General features: G+C 39.1%; 1 protein-coding gene across 4 annotated transcripts in view; it reads left to right on the forward strand.

Annotated features, from left to right (window-relative positions):
• The window catches only part of fgf12b (fibroblast growth factor 12b), a 74650-nt gene that overhangs the window by 35403 nt on the left and 16885 nt on the right, over positions 1-22362 (forward strand). For 3 of the 4 annotated variants that reach the window (XM_084125916.1, XM_084125914.1, XM_084125915.1), the window contains exon 2: positions 19590-19700. In XM_084125916.1, coding sequence (XP_083982042.1) covers positions 19590-19700 — 111 coding nt within the window. Of the gene's footprint in view, positions 1-16262; positions 16965-19589; positions 19701-22362 lie in introns of those variants that run through there. The other variant, XM_084125913.1, reaches the window with a different exon arrangement.

Here is a 22362-nt window from a genome sequence, read left to right on the forward strand (position 1 = left end):
CATCCCTAGTTTTTAATCAAAACTGCACTGAAAAAATGTAGGAAAGAATTTTCAATTAGAAATATTTACAAAGAAATGGCAAGCAACACATTGAATTAAACATTCAAATTTTAAGTAGAAAGACTGAAATAGTATGTTCTTGTAAAATGTACTCGTATAATCTTAGTTTAATTTTATTTAAAAAATTACATTTTGGATCTTCCAGTTCACTAATCTGTCACTACCTCCATTTCAATTTGATTTTAAGTTTCCCTATTGTATAATTTTTACTTATCTAGTTCTGAATGGTTTGTCTGAGAGGTGGAGATGCATTTACGATGTAAATCGTCCGATAAAAATCGGTTTATAATATATTTTATGAACAGAATTCTGTCTTTTGAAACTGCTTGAAATTAGTGCTGCGGATATGTGGTTTCAGCATCGCTATCATGACGTGCTCATGCCTGATAGATTCACTGGAAAGTTTACCCATCATAGAGCTGAAGTTCATCATTTGCACGTGTTTTAGATCCTGTCAGTTTAAACATTCAAGCGATTTTAAGCCATTCTAGCGCAAGAAGATGCGAAAGAGAACTTGATTCGTTACTCACTCGCTGTTTTCTGTGCGCAAACACACCAAATTCTGTTCTCTTTCTCGTCTATTTGCACTTGAACGGACACATACATGTCATAATGTCCGTCTCAGCAAGTGTCCGTAACAGTCTCTATGACTTGCGTGAACGTAAACAGTTGAGAAAGACACAGATGTGTATCAGCATATTGGATCTGTGCATTCGCTCTTAAAGTGACGGCAGCCTAATATTCCTGCAGCTGTCTGTCACTAATGTTAAACAAACAACAATATATTATATTTAGTTTATACAGTGAAGACTATGCAGTGTTAATTTACATTTCTGTACTGTTAGACTTGCCTGAAAAACATAAAGCACTGTTTATTTCATTTGTGTCTTTGTTCTATTGTATTTATCTGTGCTTGTAATGTGTTTATTATTTTCTATGCAGATTCACTCCTCTACAAAAACTAAATTCTAGAAGGATTTATTCTTTCGTCTGGTGAAACTGTTTTCATATCGCACAATATATATATGTAGGGGTGTGCCGGTTTCAGAATTGGTGATGACGGTTATGACGTGAGTCAAATGTGACGGTCCGTAACATAACCGTCATCGGGGGGGTTTGTCTGTTATAGGACAACTTAGTTTGAATAAAATTAATATTTGTGTAGTGTTCAATGTTGTTATCAGTAGAGATACGCGGATGGGGTATTAGTTCATAAGCAACCGCATCACAAAACTCATCATCCGCACCAACGTTTTTTGACCAGATTTCAAAGCCGCACCCGCCCGCCATCCGCTGATTGTTTTGCGGCCTATGGACGATGCAATGCTCTGCTGATGCGAGCCGCAGGAAAGCCCTTGTCTGTTCTAGAAAGGATGCAGCAAAGATATTCAATGTTAATGTATGAGGCATAGCCTACGCTGAGTTTCATTCATTTACGATGAGATGCGCTCTAGTTCAACTTCACAATGCAATGCAAGTGAACGCGGCGCATCGGAGCCTCCATGTCACGGTTATTATATTGTCTCCTATATTTTGTCTCCTTTTTATTTATTAAATACATGCAATTGGTTGATGAAACATTTATTAAAATTAAGATACAATTTGTACAAAACGAAATTCGCTTTAAAGAAAGGCTTTCTACAAAGCAAAACTTAATGAAGTGGTAAAAATCATGTCTGACGATTTACAAAACAAAACTTCATTAAGTGGTAAAAACCATGTCTCCCGATTGCAAATGTTCATTGCTAATGTTTATTATTGCAAATGTTTTTCATTTGTTTAATAAATCTCATAATGATGGCACATCACTATATCATAGCTTTTATTTCTATCTCAAATGATTGGCGGTCGGTCAAGGGGCAAAGAATCAAATACAGTTGGAAACGATGACCATTAATAACACAGACTGTTAACAATTGTTTTTAATTAGTATTTAAGCATTCTCTATGCTAAAAAATGTTTGTAAAAAATATTTTAATAACACGGTTTTGACGGTTATAGAGTTGTAATGACGGTGTTCAACTATAACCGTCGGTCTCACGGTTATATACTAACCGTCACACCCCTATATATATGGCAATGTCTGTTTTTCTGATTTCGTGCAGCCCTAGTTGAAATCAGAATGGGTGGGCTCTATTGTTGTTCTTCCACAGGTGCATTATGGGATCTCGCCAGTGTCTCTGAGCCTGATCACAGATTCCAGCAATGCATTTGGAAGCTGCCCCAGTTTTTAATCAATAACTACACACACACACACACACACACACACACACTATATCCAATTACTGGTGCCATTACAGTCAGAGCTGCTGATTTACAGATCCCACACACTTTCTGACTGAACCCACTCAGATCATTAAAGATAATTATGTCATGTCGGTACTATAGCTTGTTGTGGTTTTTACTATTATAAAAGCATAAACGTATGCTGTTATGTTGGCATTGGTGTCAGACACCATCCAGGAGGGATTTGAATGCTGTTCTGCATGTCATGAATAAACCAGAAAGAGTCGTGAGATGATTTTGCATGTGTGTTTTTGAATGAACCGAGACAAAATCCCATGTTCAATTGCCATTGAAACCGAGTGATGGTTGTGTCGGGGTTAATTTTGTGTACAATATATGTATGTTTTGTAGTGTGCTTGTTTAGGTGTGGACTAGAGACACGTCTTCAGTAATGTTCAGGCAGAAATAATTCATGAATCTGGTTATTTATAGCAACCTGACCTTGATTTTTTAATTTTTTTCCTGCAGTGATAGTTTAAACGCTGTGAGAGCGATAGACGCCATGGGGTGTTTGGTTAATAGTTCTGTCGTGTCACACGTCATATCAGTACACACACACACTGCAGATGCTCTCAAACACACCTGCATTATCCAGTCACCTTTCCCATACTGAAGAAGTGTTGCCATAGTTACAGTACTTCCCAACACTTTGCCTTACAATGGCAACTATTCTCTCCTTAAAGTTAATGTGTCAGTGCAGGGCTGCCATTGTGTGACCGTTGTTATCCCAGCATCGCATGCTGTGTGAACGTTTTATGTTCGGTCATTAATCTGCAGGATTGTAGCACAGAGAAGTGTGTTGAATGCATAACTTTTTGAGTTGTGTGTTGGGAATAGGTATTGCGTTTTTACCAAGCGGCAACCTTCCTCTCTCTCTCTTGAAACCAACACAGAAGTGACTTAAAGGAGTAGTTCACTTTCAAATGAAAATTAGTCCACGATTGACTCACCCTCAAGCCATCCTAGGTGTGTATGACTTTCATCTTTCAGACGAACTCAATCGGAGTTATATTAAAAAAAATAACCTGGCTCTTCCAAGCTTTATAATGGCAGTGGATTGCAACCAACAGATTGAAGCTCAAAAACGTGCATCCATCCATTATAAACGAGCTTCACGCGGCTCCAGGGTTAATAAAGGCCTTCTGAAGCAAAGCCATGAGTTTGTGTAAGAAAAATATTAATATTTAAAACTTTATAAAGTAAAATAACTAGCTTCCGGCCAAACAAACATACGTATTCCACGGATTATGCGGTGTACTGCTGATATTGACGCTACGCCATGACGCACCACGCTACTTCTGGTGAGTTGCATAAGTTGCGGTATCCGTATCAGTCGATAATCAACTCGATTCAAACGAGCCCAAACACAACATGACATGATGAGTAGATCTTGAGAAGATCCTCATGGACTGACATTGCTTCGCTAAAGCTATAGGTCTTCCGGGATCCGATCATGACGCGATCATGACGCAGTGTTTTCCAACGTCATTTGAAATTTCAATCAATGGAAACTGTATAATGGACAGGCTGGGAAATTGCACAGTGGATGCCCAATCAGGCTGGTGGATGCCCAATTTTACCAGCCACTTATATTTTTTACCAGCCACTTAAAAAAAAAAAAAAAGGTTACAATTACAACAACAATTACAATTTTAACAGTGTAAAAAGTATACATTTTATCATACGTATTTCAAAGTTAAGGATTCATTAGTTTGAATATTGGAACAAACAATTGAGCGTCAGCGTCAGTTCTGGCAGGCCAGGTAGTCAAGACGCGGCTAATGCTGTTTGCTAACAACACTGTCCCGTCAGCTGATCTGCTCCAGCTGCATTAGCTGGGTAACTCCCCTTGCTGCTCAATGGCCAAAGCTCAAACAAGACGCCCTATTTAAAGCACATTCAGTTGCTCATACATGCTTGCTGCTCGCTTCTGCTGCCCGCCACCTCCCCAGCTCCTCCTTATGCATAACGTGGCATTTGCTTTATGTCATGTTGCCTGCTCTGTTCACAGGGGGATATTTTAGCTCTCCTAAACTGTGTGAGCGTTCCCTAATGCTGCTGTCCGTCCTCTGACTCTCTGCTATTTCATGGTGCTCATGAAAGGTCGGAGGACTCCCTGAACAGAGCCATACCGCCAAATTTCAATTCAGGAACATCAGCTTGTTTGCAATCTATTCAATAAAAATTCTTAAATTATTTTTATTGTCTGTGTGTTCTTGACTTAATGGACCTGACAGAACTATAATAACATCTTAGTTGATAATTGACCCTTCGCAGGGAGCTTGATTGACAGGTGATCTGACCAATCATAATCCTCCATCCGCCATTTTGTCCGACAAAGCAGTCAGGAGAGATAGCAGATTAACATGGGAGGATTTGAACTTGAAAAACGGTGTGTACTGACGCCTTTCCGCGGTTAAAACAACATTCCTTCTTATGTTCATTCATGTTTATTTGATGCTATAAATGAACTAGAAGGAAGAGATGATCGGTTCACGAGCAGCTTTAACTGATGCTCTACAGCAATCTGTCATACACATTTAAGAGCCACAAAACGGTATGTATCGTTTAAATTTCTTTTAAAAAATGACCAAATTTGAAAGGTGAGACTTTGTTTAATATGTTTAATATCAAAAGTAACCGAAAAGTAACCAGGTCTGTCAGCGTTGTTGTCAGTCTCCTCTCTGCTCCGCGATGTATTTTTCACTGCGTGAGAACATGGTGTGGCGTGAGAGCAGCGTAGCTTGTCGAACATAGCGACAGTAACTAAGGGGGGCGGGTCTTTGCGAAAGGTCTCTATTTTTGACAAAACATCCCATACTATATATTTAACATATGAGCAGAAATTGGTGAACAAAAACTTATTTGATCTGGCAGTAGTCTTTTTTACAGTAAAAACTTTATAATCTATCCAAAACTAATCAACGAAATCTTGTCTAAACATTCATATTTCGTCTGTAAAATATCGTTTTTATGATATTAGCATATTTAATCCATATTAGCAGATGTTAATGTTAATTTGCAGTTTAATATGTTGCTTATACAAAGACATTTTATTTCCACAGATTTCAGTCGATTTTTACTCATTTCAGTATAGCAATATAGTTTGGTAAAAGCTAAAATAGTAGATGTGTTCATGTAAAAATAACATGTTTACTAATGTAAGTGCGAGTGTGAATGAACAGCACAGATGCGCGCTGTTGTTTACTACAGCTGTGCTGTTTATTCATTCACACACAGACACGCGATTCATATTTAAACAGTCGGTTTACAGACACTATTCCACATCGTGATTAGAACAAAGCACTTAAGAATAAAGAACTTACTATTCACAATCCTCAGCTGGATTCGTTGCTCCTCGAAGTGAAACTAAACCAGCACTTCTGAGGTAAATTTCCCAGGATTATTATGATGATAATATTATTCCTCACAGTGTAGCAAAGACGACGTAAAGTACATGAATCTGATTAAACTTGATGTGTTTTATCCAGCTGATGTGGGCGTTGACATGTTTGCATGGATTGCCTCAGATCATTTGTGTTTGAATAGCGCACGCTCTCAGTAGGCGTGTTCACATTAGCAGATAATGAGTTTTACAATCCACCAGCCACTGTGGCTGCTATACAAGGCAAAATCACAAATTTCCCACCCTGATAATGGATATAGGGATGATGTGTTGAGACCAATCGGACACTGTTTTACAGCTGGAGCGCGCTTGGATTGGATCGATTACTTTTTCTTGATACCATGTGTGACGACTCATGTGCGTCATCCCTGTGTTGAAATGGAAATGTGCCGCCTTCCAAAGGAGTTATTGGTGGGCGTTCTTATCGAGGACACCTGCTGTTGTTTTCCGGTCTCTTCCTTTAAAAAGGGCCTTATGACAAATGACTGCGGGAGGGGCGCGGCTGCATTTCTGACTTTGTTTTGTTTGCTTTCTGTTTATGTTTTGCATCCAACATTACTACAGCCCATTACACTTCATGCATTCACTTAACTTTACACCACTGATTCCTGACAGTCTCATGTTACTTCATTCTTTTTCTGTATAGTTCTCTTTTGTTAATAAATTTCGTATATTTTTTGGCACTTCTGCGTGTGTCCCCGTCTTTGTTGCGTCCTTTTGAGCCATGGGGCGTAACACATGTCCTAACCAGACGCGATACGATAAGATTCCAGCAACAAATAATTTGTCTGTCCACACTAGACACGACGCAACTGTGAGATGCGTCAAAATCAATCAAAACCCACAGCCAATCAGAACAGCGTGAGGGCGGAGTCAACCAATCAGAACAGCGTGTGGGCAGATTCAGCCAATCAGAACAGCGTGTGGGCGGATTCAGCCAATCAGAACAGTGTGTGGGCGGAGTCAGCCAATCAGAACAGTGTGTGGGCGGAGTCCCGCGGCGAGTGCACGGCACCAGAGAGTAATCTAGACGGCACTTGCAAGAAAATGGATCAGTAGCTACATAATCAAATTCAAAAATATTACACCATTTAAACATTATTAAAAATACATAGGCTACTGAGTTACTAAAGCTATTTTTGTCAAAGAATACACTTGTATGTTCACAGTTTGAACGTTCTCATTTCCATTTGTTTAATTTCAAGATCTGAGGTGAATTATCCATTGTTGATTTTACAGCTACAAAGCTGGAGCACTAAATGATATTCAAAGTCACATTACACGCTTTTAACATTAAATAAAGCACATAAACAGCACCTGAGATTATCATCGCCACACTTTGTGTTTGTTGTTCCAGCGCGACGTCGCAGATCGTCGCATGTCGCGGCTAGTTAGGACAAACACTCTCTGATTAACATGGAAAAATAACCTTTTATCGCGTGTAGTTAGCTTTTACATATGTACGCATTTCTTATGTTCATTTTTTTACCACATTTTTGGTAAAAAAAGCTACCATGGCTCCAAATGCCATAACATTTGATTGCTTTGAATAAACACAAAAAGGTAGAAATAATTAGCCATTACTTCTAAGTATGCCACCTGAAACCATTAAAATGCCTTCTGTGTTTATCAGTGACAGTCAACCGAGAGCTTACACTTATAATTATATAACACTTATATAAAGCTTGAAGGATTGGGGTCGGTATCAACAAGAATGTCGTAAAAAATATAGCAAAAATCCTGATTAGAGCATCCCTAGTTTTAGGTTTAATTGTTTGTTTTATGATAAGGTATAAGGCCTATACATATACACTACCGTTTAAATGTTTGGAGTCGGTAAGAGTTTTAATGTTTCGATTAAAAATACAGGGCTGGGCGGTACATCGAGTTTGAGTGATATAGGATGAGGCAATAGCGTTTATATCGATATATACAGTAGTTTGATAGGAAAATAGCGGAGAACACAGAGTGAGCTTAATCCAATTTGCATATTGCATATCCGATTGGGCAAGAGCTTAATCCAATTTGTCCTAATATGAGTATGCTTTATATAAAGGGCTTCAAAATAACTCGTAAGATATAGTTAACGTGTATAGCCTGATTTGCTGCATCAGATAATTGTGCTGTAATGCGTTTGACGTGGTGTTTTCATCATGTCACATGTATGATCGCCATCTGTAAATGTTAGAAAATCATGCAAATATTTCCATTTTGCTCGTCAGGATTGGATGAGCCTCCACGAGTCTCCGCTAAACTTCACAGACTTAAGTGAACGAGCCAAACAGATCGAACGCAATAATTTATCATTACATCTCGCAATTCTGACTTAATTTTTCAGAAATGTTATAAAGTCAGAATTGCAAGATATAAACTCACAGTTGCATGTTATAAAGTCTGAATAACAAGATATAAACTCACAGTTGCGTGTTATGAAGTCAGAAGAACGAGATATAAACTCAAATTTGCATGATATAAAGTCCGAATAACGAGATATAAACTCACAATTGCATGTTATAAAGTCAAAATTGCAAGATATAAACTCACAGTTGCATGATATAAAGCCCGAAGAACGAGATATAAACTCAAATTTGCATGATATAAAGTCCGAATAACGAGATATAAACTCACAATTGCATGTTATAAAGTCAAAATTGCAAGATATAAACTCAGTTGCATGATATAAAGCCCGAAGAACGAGATATAAACTCACAATTGCGTGTTATAACGTCCGAATAACGAGATATAAACTCACAATTGCATGTTATAAAGTCAAAATTACGAGATATAAACTCACAATTGCATAATATAAAGCCCGAAGAACGAGATATAAACTCAAAGTTGCGTGTTATAACGTCTGAATTGCAAGATATAAACTCACAATTGCGTGTTATAAAGTCAGAATAATGAGATATAAACTCACAGTTGCATGATATGAAGTAGGGATGGGACGATACACTTAAATTCACGATACGATGCACCTCGATATGCCAGGGTCACGATACGATACGTCACGATACGATATCAAAAAAGAAAAAAAATATTACTGTTTAACAACAACTTTATTATGGTGACGTTGAAGGTGGTGGTTCATGTTTGATGTGTTGGATGTGGTGTACGGAATGACAGCATGGCATAGCTTACAGACAGTCTTAAGGCCATTGCACACTGAGTCCGAAATTTTCGTATGCGTTTTTTCGTGTTCGTCAGCCTTAAAATTCGTCACGCACAGAAACCTTGCACACTGAGTCCGATGCGTATTTATTAAACCTTTGCGCAAAAAAAAAAAACCGCAAAAAATACTAAATGGATTCGTCGAGCAGTGAGGATGATTTCGTTGCCCTCTTTCTTCTTAAAAAGAGAAAAAGAAAGAGGAAAATATTGGGACCATCCAATCCTGAGATTGCGCCGAGAAGAAGGAGAGTTTCACCTCCTTATCAAGGAGTTGCGAAATTATCCCGAGGCCCGAGCAATTAAAAATTTACCTCAGAATGTCAGTGGAATAGTTTGATGCTTTGCTAGCGATACTGAAGCCACATATTAAAAAGAAGACGACCAATTTCCGTGAACCAATCGATCCTGAACAGAGACTGGCAGTATGTCTAAGGTATGGACACACACACACACACACACGGCCGGCGGAAGCGCTGGGCAGACAGAACCGAACAGCTGGATTTTGTCGTTCGCTTGCACTGTGGCTCTGAATTGTCAAACACCATTCAAAATACAGGCTGTGGATGCGAAAAACGCAGAAAATCGAAAAGAAAAGGTGAAATGTGACGTTCAGAGATATGTCTTCCTCAGCATAGGTCTTATGATACAATTTCCGGTTTCTTCGTGTGGGAAAATCACGCATTTATATTACACTGTTTTCTATTGCAGGTGCTCACCGAGACTGGGGTTCGAATCCAGCTAAAACCAACTTTTTGTAATATTTATTATTGAATTAAATAAGCATTCTTTTTGAATGCATACTGTTCCAGTGTCAATAAAATATACATATTTTATTACATATACTACGCAAATCATGCAGCAGTGCCATTATCTTTATTTCGCGATCCATTTTTTTCGACCTCGATGCGTTTCGTCACGTTTTGTATCGCGATATTTCGTCAAACGATATTTCGTCCCATCCCTAATATGAAGTCAGAATTGCAAAATATAAATTCACTATTGCAAGTTAAAAAGTCCAATTCTAAGGAAAAAAAGACCAACTTTTTCCCTCAGAATTTTGAGTTTATATCTTACAATTCTGACTTTATAACACGCATTTGTGAGTTAAAATCACACAATTGTGAGAAAAAAAGTCGCGATTACCTTTTTTTTGTTATTCTGTGGTGGAAACAAGCTTCTAAAGGATCAGGATGTTTTACTGCCACCTAGTGGAGATGATCCAGAGACACTCTTTCTCTTTTTAACCAAAATAAGAAATAAAAAAAAATGAGGACAGCATGATGACGTCATAAAGGATTGTATAAATGAAATGCATGATCCTGTGAGATCAAAGGCACTGCATTATACATCGGTTGCTAATATGGATATAAATAGTACCATGACTTGCTCTAATCAAGGACTTCCATTGCCTGCATTTACAGTCTCAAATCAGTGTGAGTGAATGTTTATAGGCATTTTGCTGTTGCTGTTGTTGGTTGTTGAAGGTTTTAAAGCTGCATGCGGATGTGAGAGCGGTACTGATGTGAGTGAGTGCAGATGCTCATAAATGATGCAGGCTCTCAGAATAAACGACTGCGTCACGCAAATACACTGGTACACATGAAACATTCATCGCACTCTCTCTCTGTAGTGTTTATTTGTGGAGCTGCCGATGCTGTTGTGTTTAGTGGTTGATGATGATGATGGTGGAGGCTGCGCTTCACACTGCTCACCACTAAGTGGCAGCATTGAGCCATTGACTTAGTGAGCTGCACTTCTATAGGCATTACAGAGTGCAAAGTCTAGTTAGGTAGTTTAATAATACTGCCTTTTAATGCAACATTATTAGTGTCATTTCTAGAATGCAATGCAATGCTGGAATCATAGATGTATTTGTGTAGCGCTATTCACAATACACATCGTTTCAAAGCAGCTTTACAGAAAATCAGGATGTTAATGTTTATATCTTCATACACATTTAGCTGATTATATTAGTTAAAGTCCCCCTGTGGTGTAAATCCAGCTTTTAATGTTGTTTATATGTCTATGTGGTGTTTTTAATATGCTTTAAGACAAACCATGTGTAAGTCGACTCCATTGCTGAGTATTTCCTCCTTAAAACTGCAGTGAACCAAAGACAGTCTCAAAAACACGCTTTGAAATCGCTGGTGTTTCTGACGTCACAAACTACCTTGTAACCAATCAGATCAACGTGTGATCGTCAACCAGTGGATCTCTGAGCTGAGTGAGTGAGTGGAGGCGGGGCTCATTTGCATATTCATAGAACCGCGCATACTAAATGAGGCAAGGGTGTCGAGTTACATTCAAGATATTCAAAAAAAAATGAAGGAAAGATGAGTTTTAAGGGATAGAATTATTGACTACAGGGGGACTTTAATATATTTAATAATATAGCAAGATTGAGATTTGCTTAGAAGAAAAGATTCTATATAGAATCTTTAAGGTGCTTCAAAGAAGCTTTCAGGGGTCCCATCATTTTATGGATTTACTTTTAATGAATATTTATTTAATTTTTATAAAACATTTATAAATATTTTTATTTAATATTTATAAATTCTATGACTGAAGTAGCTCGTAAATGTACTTTATCACTAGATTTTTTTTAAATAACTATAAACATGAAAGTATTATGCAATCATGTAAGACATTTCTCCTTATATAGAGCCTTTTTAGCATAAAGGGTTCTTTAGAATTGAGTCAAGAACCCTAAAGTTCATAGAACCCTATTGAACCTTTTTTCTAAGAGTGTATATTGATTTACTTGAGTGTACTGTAAATATGTTGATAATGTTGGACAAAGTTTATACACAGAGCTGAGCGATTAAAACATTTTGTGATGAAACACTCAAGCTGCTGAGATTTGCTGGTAAAGTAGGATGTCATTTTAATCCAACTTTTAATATATAGCTGTGCGATAATATAAAAAATTTCGACTTGTAAGTAATGCCGGGTTCAGACTACACGATATCAGGTACGTGGTGATTCGTAATATTCGTCCACCATCGGGACGCATCAGACAAAAATATTGTGTAGTGAACCCAGCTTAATTCATTCAATATCTGAAAGCGTTTATACTAATAAAGTGCGCCACGGACAGCATGTTTAAAATGCTGTATTTATATAAGTGTGTCCATGTGAAGGGGTCAAGACATTGATCACAATGACAGCGGAAACTTCAAAATAGTTGATGACCTGTGTGTGTGTGTGTGTGTTGGTGTTGAGTTTTCAGATCAATTTCCAAACTGCTCCATCAGGGGTCATAATAACGACAGATTGCGATTGGTTCCTTCCTTCATCGACTGACCAATCAGAGCACGGCTCCCACCAACCCAAAGACACTGAATACAGATTATAGAGTTTCAGTTTCCGTCTCTTTTCTTATTTTCCCAAATCTGATCTCTGATTTGAAACGTACACTCATTTTGGGATCGGTATAGGATACACTCTTCAGAACACACACACACACACACACCTGCAGTGCTGAGACGGGGTTATACTACTCCTGGGTCATTGGGGTCATCTTCAACACTCGTCTGTCAGCTCGGCCTTCCTCTTCCTCCTTATTCTCATCTTGTTCTTTACAGGTCACTGCGCTTTGGTGACTCAACAGAAAAAATCTCATATTTAAAGGTGTAGTGTGTAATATTTAGGAGGATCTGTTGACAGAAATGCAATATCATATACATAACTATGTTTTCAGTGGTGTATAAAGACCTTACTTATGTGTTTATCACCTTAGAATGAGCATTTCTCTCTACACACACCGCGGGTCTCCTTACACACACGTTTCTACAGTGGCCCTGAATGGACAAACGTGTTTCGTCACTGTGTTGTTCTTCATGCAAAGAAGCTAAAGCTAAAGTCAGCGAATAAAACACTGACACAATGATGAACAAGTGACAATAATATTCACAATAACATATCGTTTCACTGAGTAATTAAGTAAACCTAATTTCTGAATTTATCTTTGTAAAGAAAGCTCATTGAACTGGCTACTCTCTGCTGTCTCAGACGACAACATCACTTCCTGTCGCCCACCGTAACTTCTGTTGGGTGCAATTCGCAATCTGACCACTAGATGCCGCTAAAAATTACACACTGCACCTTTAAATGTAGATGCTCATTTCCGCCTGCCTTGAAATGATTTTTTCCATCATCTGGCGCTAATTTAAAGGGGTGGTATAATGCCCTTTTCACAAGATGTAAAATAAGTCTCTGATGTCCCCAGAGTGTGTATGTGAAGTTTTAGCTCAATATACCTCACAGATATTTTTATATAGCATGTTAAAATTGTCACTTTTTGAGGGTGAGCGAAAAACGCGCCGTTTTTGTGTCTGTCCCTTTAAATGCAAATGAGCTGCTGCTCCCGGCACAGGGGGCGGAGCTTCAAGAGCTCGTGTCCTTTTACCTCACACACACATGCACTGAACATTTCAAAAACTTTTAGCTTTTTATGTTCAAACCGGAGTCAGACAATGATGGAGAGACTCAAGAAGAAGTGACAACATGTAGAAGCAACAGGACATTTCTGAATGGTTAGTTGATGAATTTATGAAGCTGATGTGTAGTTATCTTCTAGTCATTGATTAGCATAATCTGTCATGATAATCTATAAATCGTGTTCAGGGGGCGGGGTTTATGTAAATTCTAGGGTTGGTGATGTCACTAACCCGGGAGGAATGTGGTGTAGTCTCTACCAGCCGTTTGTTGTAGTCCTTAAAAAGCGATTTCTTTAAAAGCAAATATCTCCCTTTGCTTTGAATTTTGAGCGTTGTAACTTTGCAGATGTTGTTTATGCTCAAACAGCAACATTACACACTAACTAAAGTTAGAAAAGTCAAGTCATAATCAACCGCCCCTTTAAAGGGCAAGCACTAGATTTCGTCTGAGATTTAACTCTTTAAGAGGAACTACTTCTTGAACTGCACTATCCTGTAATGGAGGTCCGACCTTCCTCATGAACTATTCATCTCAAAATGAGTAGTTATCCATATTTCATACTGTACATTATAATGTTGTGATGTCTAAAAAAAACCAAACGCATGCATGACCAAAAATATCAATGAAAAGCACGTAAATTTGGCACACTATTGTTTATTCTCATCACATGAGGTCATGCACTTAAAGAAGTAGAGCTCTTAAAGAGTTCAATCTTACTGTAATTTAGTGTTTTCCTTCTTAACATCATCCATTTTACATTGTGTGTGTGTGTGTGTGTGTGTGTGTGCGTGTGCGTTTGCGAAGCGTGTGTGTGTATGTGTGTGCACAAGTACTACTGGCCTACTCAGCGGAGACTATAGATAGACATCCTCTCTTTCTCTCTTTTCCCCCGTCTCTCTCTTTCTCTCAGTGATAAAATAATCAGTGTTGTGTGATGAAGGTTGAATGATGTATCTGGGTCACAGTGATTGGCCTCTTTACTGGAGACTTCAGAAGCCATCTCTCAGTCAGCACCCGACAGCTCAGTGTCTTCGATACGCTATCGGCACCTGAGTCAGCATCCGTCCGTCGCTACGCCTACCCGCGCAAACTAGCGGCCGCCGTTCATCGTAACAAGCGATCGCGTGAAGCCAAACCATCCATAAATGTAATAATCGAACTGCGTTTGAAATGCCCTAATTAAACGTTGTCCTAATGATACTGAGTCGTTTACAAGGTTCTGCATTGTAATGATTTACTTGCAACATTTGTTTCGTACTCGAGCGTCGGTAAACGACTTTTCGCGCTGAATCTCCACTGATTTTTGTCGTTAATTTGAGCCAAGTCTGCGAGGCGTTAGGGCTGTGAAACGATTAATCGCGATTAATCGCATCCAAAATAAAAGTTTGTTTACATAATATATGTGTGTGTACTGTGCATAATTATTTTGTATATATATACACAAATGCATATATTTAAGAAATAGTTGCTTATATATACTGTATATATATATATATATATAATTTGTATTATATATATGTGCATGTGTGTGTATTTATGTATACAAAATAATTATGCACAGTACACTCACATATATTATGTAAACACAAACTTTTATTTTGGATGCGATTAATCACGATTAATCGTTTCACAGCCCTAACAAAAATATTTTTATTAAAATTATTTATTAAAATTATCACAACTTTTTATCTTTTGTCAAATCAACTTAGATAATTAATGTGATTCAGATAACATACTATTTTGAGTGCATGTTAATTAAACCAATCTCCTTCATTGTATGAACTCAAATTTTTAATTTCAGCGAACTCAAAATTTTAAGGCAACCAGGTAACTTACTTTTTTAACGTTAAACCAACAATAAATGTTTACAGTAATCTGTCCAGTGAGAAACACCATTTCAGGCTGTGTTTATATTAATCTGGATACAGTTGAAAACGGTGTGTTTGTTTCAAAACACTCTTTTTGCTCTTTTTTCTTGAAAGCTTCTTGTCCACAGATTGATGTATATGTAATTTTTGTAATATTTAGACCACTTCTGTTATTGATTCAGGATGTGAAGAGAGTTTCAAACAGAATAACAAAAAGAGTTTTTATTGAAAAATTGCCTACCCTACCTTTAAATCATCTTACTGTGCAACCGGTGCAATATGCATCACATGACTAAACAATATGCATTACATTTACATTTATTCATTTTGCAGATGCTTTTATCCAAAGCGATTAAAAAAATCAGGAATACAGCAAGCGATTCATCGTAAAGAGGCAAATAAACACAAGAAGTGCTCAGAATACAAAGCAGCATGAGCTGGAATAGGGGAGGAATTAAAGGAAAGTGAATAAACAGTATGCGTCACATGACTAAACGTGTTATCGTTCACAAACTGCAGGCTTGTCAAATCCATCCACATCTTCTAAAACGGCTTCTGGAACAAGAACAAGTGTAGGCGGGGCTTGATTTTATCCATGGGGAATTGTTTGAATGGTTGTGCTTTGCTATTGGTCGATCTCATGTGAGTGACAGGTTGCCCCGCCCTCATGCCAGTAATGACGTCATCAGAGAAGAGATGTTGCTGCAGAAGGGGAGGGGAAGTTGTTCTGATTCAAGATTACGAGGAACATGAATTTAAACCAAAAATGATGTGCAGGGATGAATCATTTATAATAAATGCTGCAGTATTCCATAACTGTCCATTTTGATTTCATGGTGACTTTGACTTTGAGTTTTGTTTCTGGTTGCGGACGGTTGTGCCATTTCTTTTCGGGAAAGCTGTTGCTTTGACCTCCACCCCCCCCCCCCCCCCCCCTCTGTTCTCAGTCGAGTTCCTTCTTCCTTGTGGTCACACACACACACACTTACACACTCCCCCTCCCGTGTCTCTCTTTTCCTCAGCATCATTCTCAACTTCATCTATTCGGCTGGAATCACACAAAATGCGTTCTCGGTTTCTCGGTGAAAAATGTTGGATTTTGCTTTGATGCGTTTCCCTGCACTGGATCTACCGGACAGAGATGTTGCTAAATCAACATGTTGAGGACAAACGGATGTGTTACTGATGACAACTTAACAGCATCGACCCTGATTTCATCCGCGCATTTTACACAGAAGCTTTTCGCATATATCATGAACAACGGACGTTCCCGTTAACTTGTGACTCTCATTTTTTGTACGCTCTCTGCTGTTATGTGGTCTAATTGTGCGGTTATGTAACTCTTAAGTGCTTTCCGTGGTAAGTAACCGAGTCTATCGGTATCGCTCATGCTCCGGTGCATGCCTGCACGAGAGAAGCGCGCGCGCTCGCTCCCTCGCGCCGGTGATCCGCACCGTGAAAACGCACCGAATCTGCACGATCGTCCCCGCACCGACCGGACCCGCGTCCCTCCGTGTCCCGTGAGATGGCCGCGGCGCTCGCGAGCTCGCTCATCCGACAGAAACGGCAGGCGCGCGAGGCGAACAGTGAGCGCGCGACGACCGGTAAGCGTCGCTCCAGCCCGGGCAAAGAGCCGTCCGGGCGAACCTCCCTGTGCAACCGGCATCTGTTCGGGCTCTTCGGTAAAGTCCGATTCTGCAGCGGGAAAAAACGACCCGTGCGACGGAAATCAGGTCAGTTCGTTCACACCTCACGCACACACACACACACACACACACCTGTGCGCGCAGAGCTCCAGATAAACACCTCGCGTGATGATCACCTGTGCGCGCGGCCAACAGATATATATCTGAGAGTATGATGATGTATGTTTATGCTGCACTATGATACTGCAAGTTGGACTGCGTGATTGTTTTATTGATAACTTTGATGATTGCATTAGCATTTATAATGTGTTCTATATACACTACCAGTCAAAAGTTTTGGTAAGATTCGGTAAGATTAGCCAAGGCTACGTTTATTTGATAAAAAAAGTAATATTGTGAAATATTATTACAATTTAAAACAGCTGTTTTCTATGTGAATATATAGTAAAGTGTAATTTATTCCTGTGATCAAAGCTGTATTTTCAGCATCATTACTCCAGTCTTCAGTGTCACATGATCCTTCAGAAATCAGTATAATATGATGATTTGATGATCAAGAAACATTTATGATTATCATCAGTGTTGAACACAGTTATTTACATTATTTTTCAGGATTCATTGATACATATTAAGTTCTAAAAGAACAGCATTTATTTGAAATAGAATCTTTTGTAACATTATAAATGTCTTTACTGCCACTTTTGATTTATTTAATTTATCCTACTATTGATTTCTTTTATTTCTTTCCCCCCCAAAAAATGTAATAGAAATTAATACTGACCCCAAACTTTTGAACGGTAGTGTTTAATGTTACAAAAGATTCTATTTCAGATTAATGCTGTTCTTTTGAACTTTCTATTCATCAAAGAATCCTGAAATAATAATGTAAACAACTGTTTTCAACCCTGATAATAATCATAAATGTTTCTTGAGCATCAAATCATCATATTATACTGATTTCTGAAGGATCATGTGACACTGAAGACTGGAGTAATGATGCTGAAAAATAATAGGAATAAATTACACTTTACTATATATTCACATAGAAAACTGCTATTTTATATTGTAATAAATGCAGGCTTGGTGAGCAGAATAAACTTCTTTTAAAAACATTAAAAATCTTACAGATCCAAAACTTTTGACTGGTATTGTACCAATAATAAGTAGATTGAAAGTTTCAAGTTTAAACTTCATTTCAGTAATGATAATTACATAATGTTTGATGTTATTAATGTACACTATTATAAAGTTTGACCCTGTTACTGTATATTATGTCAGTTTACAGGTGTGTGTTTTTGTGTTCAAATTAAACATGCATATTAAAGTTGGCAAATCATATTCTACTCAGTTGGGTTTGTTTATGTCTGACGTCATGTTTCACTCTTTGCTTCTCTCCGTTCGTACTGCGCTCTTCTAAGATGAGAAGTATTGTAGAAGTGTGTTTGTAACTCAAATGTCAGAGGTCTTTTTATAGTTTGTGGCCTTTAATACTGATATTGCACTGAAGTCCTGCTGAGGAGCGAGACGGTGCCACAGATGTCAGGGAAGGGGAGCCGGTTTACTAACACAATTAGCTATAAAACAATTAACACATTTTAATTGGTTAGCAGCACTTCGGCAGCATGACAGGCTCCTCTTTTAATTCATTCATTTACAACCGTACATCGCAGTGATCAGTTCAGCATTATGAGACATCCATTCCCTTTAAACTTGTGCTTGTTTATGTTTTTAGGTCCTATAAGGTCCTTTACAGGTTCTTGATTTACTGAACCTAAAATCCCTCAAAAAGCCATTGAAGATGTTTATTATATTGTGTGTTTCACAAGTGGATAGTGACCAGGCTTTGCAGGTGTGTGTGTGTGTGTGTGTGTTGTGACGTGTGTGTGTGTGTGTGTGTGTGTGTGTGTGTGTTTCAGATCCTCAGATGAAGGGGATAGTGACCAGGCTCTTCAGGTGTGTGTTGTGACGTGTGTGTGTGTGTGTGTGTGTGTTTCAGATCCTCAGTTGAAGGGGAAAGTGACCCGTGTGTGTGTGTGTGTATATGTGTGTGTGTGTCTGTGTGTGTATGTGTGTGTGTGTGTTTCAGATCCTCAGTTGAAAGGGATAGTGACCAGTGTGTGTTTATGTGTGTGTGTGTTCCAGATCCTCAGTTGAAGGGGATAGTGACCAGTGTGTGTGTGTGTGTGTGTGTGTGTGTGTGTGTGTGTGTTCCAGATCCTCAGTTGAAGGGGATAGTGACCAGGCTCTTCAGTTGTGTGTTGTGACGTGTGTGTGTTTCAGATCCTCAGTTGAAGGGGATAGTGACCAGTGTGTGTGTGTGTGTGTGTGTGTGTGTGTGTGTGTGTGTGTGTGTGTGTGTGTGTTCCAGATCCTCAGTTGAAGGGGATAGTGACCAGGCTCTTCAGTTGTGTGTTGTGACGTGTGTGTGTTTCAGATCCTCAGTTGAAGGGGATAGTGACCAGTGTGTGTGTGTGTGTGTGTGTGTGTGTGTGTGTGTGTGTGTGTGTTCCAGATCCTCAGTTGAAGGGGATAGTGACCAGGCTCTTCAGTTGTGTGTTGTGACGTGTGTGTGTTTCAGATCCTCAGTTGAAGGGGATAGTGACCAGTGTGTGTGTGTGTGTGTGTGTGTGTGTGTGTGTTCCAGATCCTCAGTTGAAGGGGATAGTGACCAGTGTGTGTGTGTGTGTGTGTGTGTGTGTGTGTGTGTTCCAGATCCTCAGTTGAAGGGGATAGTGACCAGGCTCTTCAGTGAGCAGGGCTTCTACTTGCAGATGCAGCCGGACGGAACCGTCGTTGGGAGTAAAGATGAAAACAGCGACTACAGTGAGTCTCTCTCTCTCCCTTTCTGTTCCTCTGTGTCACAAACTCATAAATTCATATGCTCTGAAATACAAAAAGAAAATATCTAATCAGCCAATCACATGGCAGCAACTCAGTGCATTTAGACATGGGCTGTGTCCAAGGATAGCTTGGCGTGATCGAGTTAGCTCAGGCTTAGGTGCTAATGCTAAATGCTACTGGCCTCACGCTACAGTGAAGTAAAGCCAATAGTTAAAGTTCATGTTTTTGCCTTTCAAAATACTATAATAGTTAAAAGACATAACTAAAAGTTAGACTGTGTATCGTGATGCATTATTATTCTGCCAGTTAAAAATGTATTATCATGCAGTAACTTATATTGCTCTGAGCTTGTGTGTGTGACAGTGATTCATGCGCATACATGTCAGTCAGCGCGGCATCGCACGCCAAGTTCGTAGAGAGCTTTATTCAGTCCACTCAAATGGGTTAAACCATAGATATTACCTAAGAAGTTCAAGCAAATGCACTAGAAATCCACATTCATTCAAGGGTGTGCATCTATTGCATGGAGAAAGCACTGACACCTGCAGGATTTCATCTGGGTACTTTTAATTTAACACTAAAAAGTTAAATAAACTTTTATATGTGACCCTGGATCACAAAACCGGTCACGAGTCGCACGGGTATATCTGTGGCAATAATCAACAATACATTGTATGGGTCAAAATTAACGATTTTTCTTTTATGCCAAAAATCATTAGGATATTAAGTAAAGATCATGTTCCATGAAGATATTTTGTAAATTTCCTACTGTAAATATATAAAACATGTATTTGTGTGAGTGAATGCAGCACAATCGCCAACATAAATGAACATCTTTAAAGGAGATTTTCTCAATGTTTAGATTTTTTTGCACCCTCAGATTCCAGATTTTCAATAGTTGTATCTCGACCAAATATTGTCCTATCCTAACAAACCACACATCAATGGAAAGATTATTTATTCAGCTTTCAGATGATGTATAAATCTCAATTTAAAAAAATTGACCCATGTGACTGGTTTCGTGGTCCAGGGTCACATATATAGTCTCTATCTGTTCCGTGAGAGCAACGGTACCGCAGAACCAGTGTAGCCTCTATATCTATAGATGTTTTTAAATCTGAACTCCAAAAAGCAATGACATTGTCAGACATCCATGATCTGAGTGAGTGCATGTTCACAGAGGAAAACAACTGAAAGACAGAGCTGGTTGTTCTCTCGATACTCGACAACGACGACGGAATCAATTGTATGACATAATCCTGAAAAAAGGCACAAGCACGGCAGAGATGGCAAGCCGGGATTAGCTGAGGTGACTTGGCGCTAACAGACAGCAGACAAACGGCTAGTAGTAAAGCAGTGGCAATCCACCTGTCACTCAAGTGGCCACGCCCTAAATTATGCAGATTTTTAAGGCTTAATATAATTTAAACGGATGAGTTGTAAAAAAAATTCACCCCCCTCACAGTCGTCATGAAGGGCAAAATTAGCTGTATAGACCAAACCCACTTTTTGCACCAGGCTGTAAACATGTTTTTTTCTGCTGTAAAGTTGGGAATTTTAACAGATTTCTCACTTTTGCATCTAGCCTCAGGCGGCCAGTCGATGAATTGCCCAAGCGAGAGACGGGGAGGTTGCCGATTGGCTGTGTCCGAATCGATGTCCCTTATCTTATTACTCTTAAATAGGGCACTGTTTGCAGGGACAGACATTTGCACTGGCGTCCGAAACACAAACTGTGTTATCTGACGCACTCAGTGTCTGAATTCACTCACTGGTTTTCATTCACTCCCTCAAGTAGACTATATTAGTGGACTAATGTAGGGAATAGTGAATGAGAAGACGGTCTTCTGAAGCTGGGCATCAGAATGGGGAAGAAAGGTGATTTAATTGACTTTGAACGTGACATGGTTGTTGCTGGACTGAGTACTTTAGAAACTGCTGATCTACTGGGATTTTCACACAATCATCTCTAGGGTTTACAGAGAATGGACCGGAAAACAGAAAATATCCAGTTCTGTGCGTGAAAAGGCCTTGTTTATGTCAGAGGAGAATGACCAGACTGTTCCAGCTGATAGAAAGGCAACAGTAACTCAAATAAGCACTTGATACACCTGAGGTCTGCAGAAGACCATCTCTGAACGCAGAAGAGCATCTCTGAACGCAGAAAAGCATCTCTGAACGCAGAAGAGCATCTCTGAACGCAGAAAAGCATCTCTGAACACGTCAAACCTTGAAGCAGAAGAGCATCTCTGAACACAGAAGAGCATCTCTGAACACAGAAAAGCATCTCTGAACACGTCAAACCTTGAAGCAGAAGAGCATCTCTGAACGCAGAAGAGCATCTCTGAACACAGAAGAGCATCTCTGAACGCAGAAGAGCATCTCTGAACACGTCAAACCTTGAAGCAGAAGAGCATCTCTGAACGCAGAAGAGCATCTCTGAACACAGAAGAGCATCTCTGAACGCAGAAGAGCATCTCTGAACACAGAAGAGCATCTCTGAACACAGAAAAGCATCTCTGAACACGTCAAACCTTGAAGCAGAAGAGCATCTCTGAACGCAGAAGAGCATCTCTGAACACAGAAGAGCATCTCTGAACGCAGAAGAGCATCTCTGAACGCAGAAGAGCATCTCTGAACGCAG

This window comes from Abramis brama (assembly GCF_963993115.1).
Source record: "Abramis brama genome assembly, chromosome: 10".
Classification (NCBI taxonomy): Eukaryota; Metazoa; Chordata; class Actinopteri; order Cypriniformes; family Leuciscidae; genus Abramis; species Abramis brama.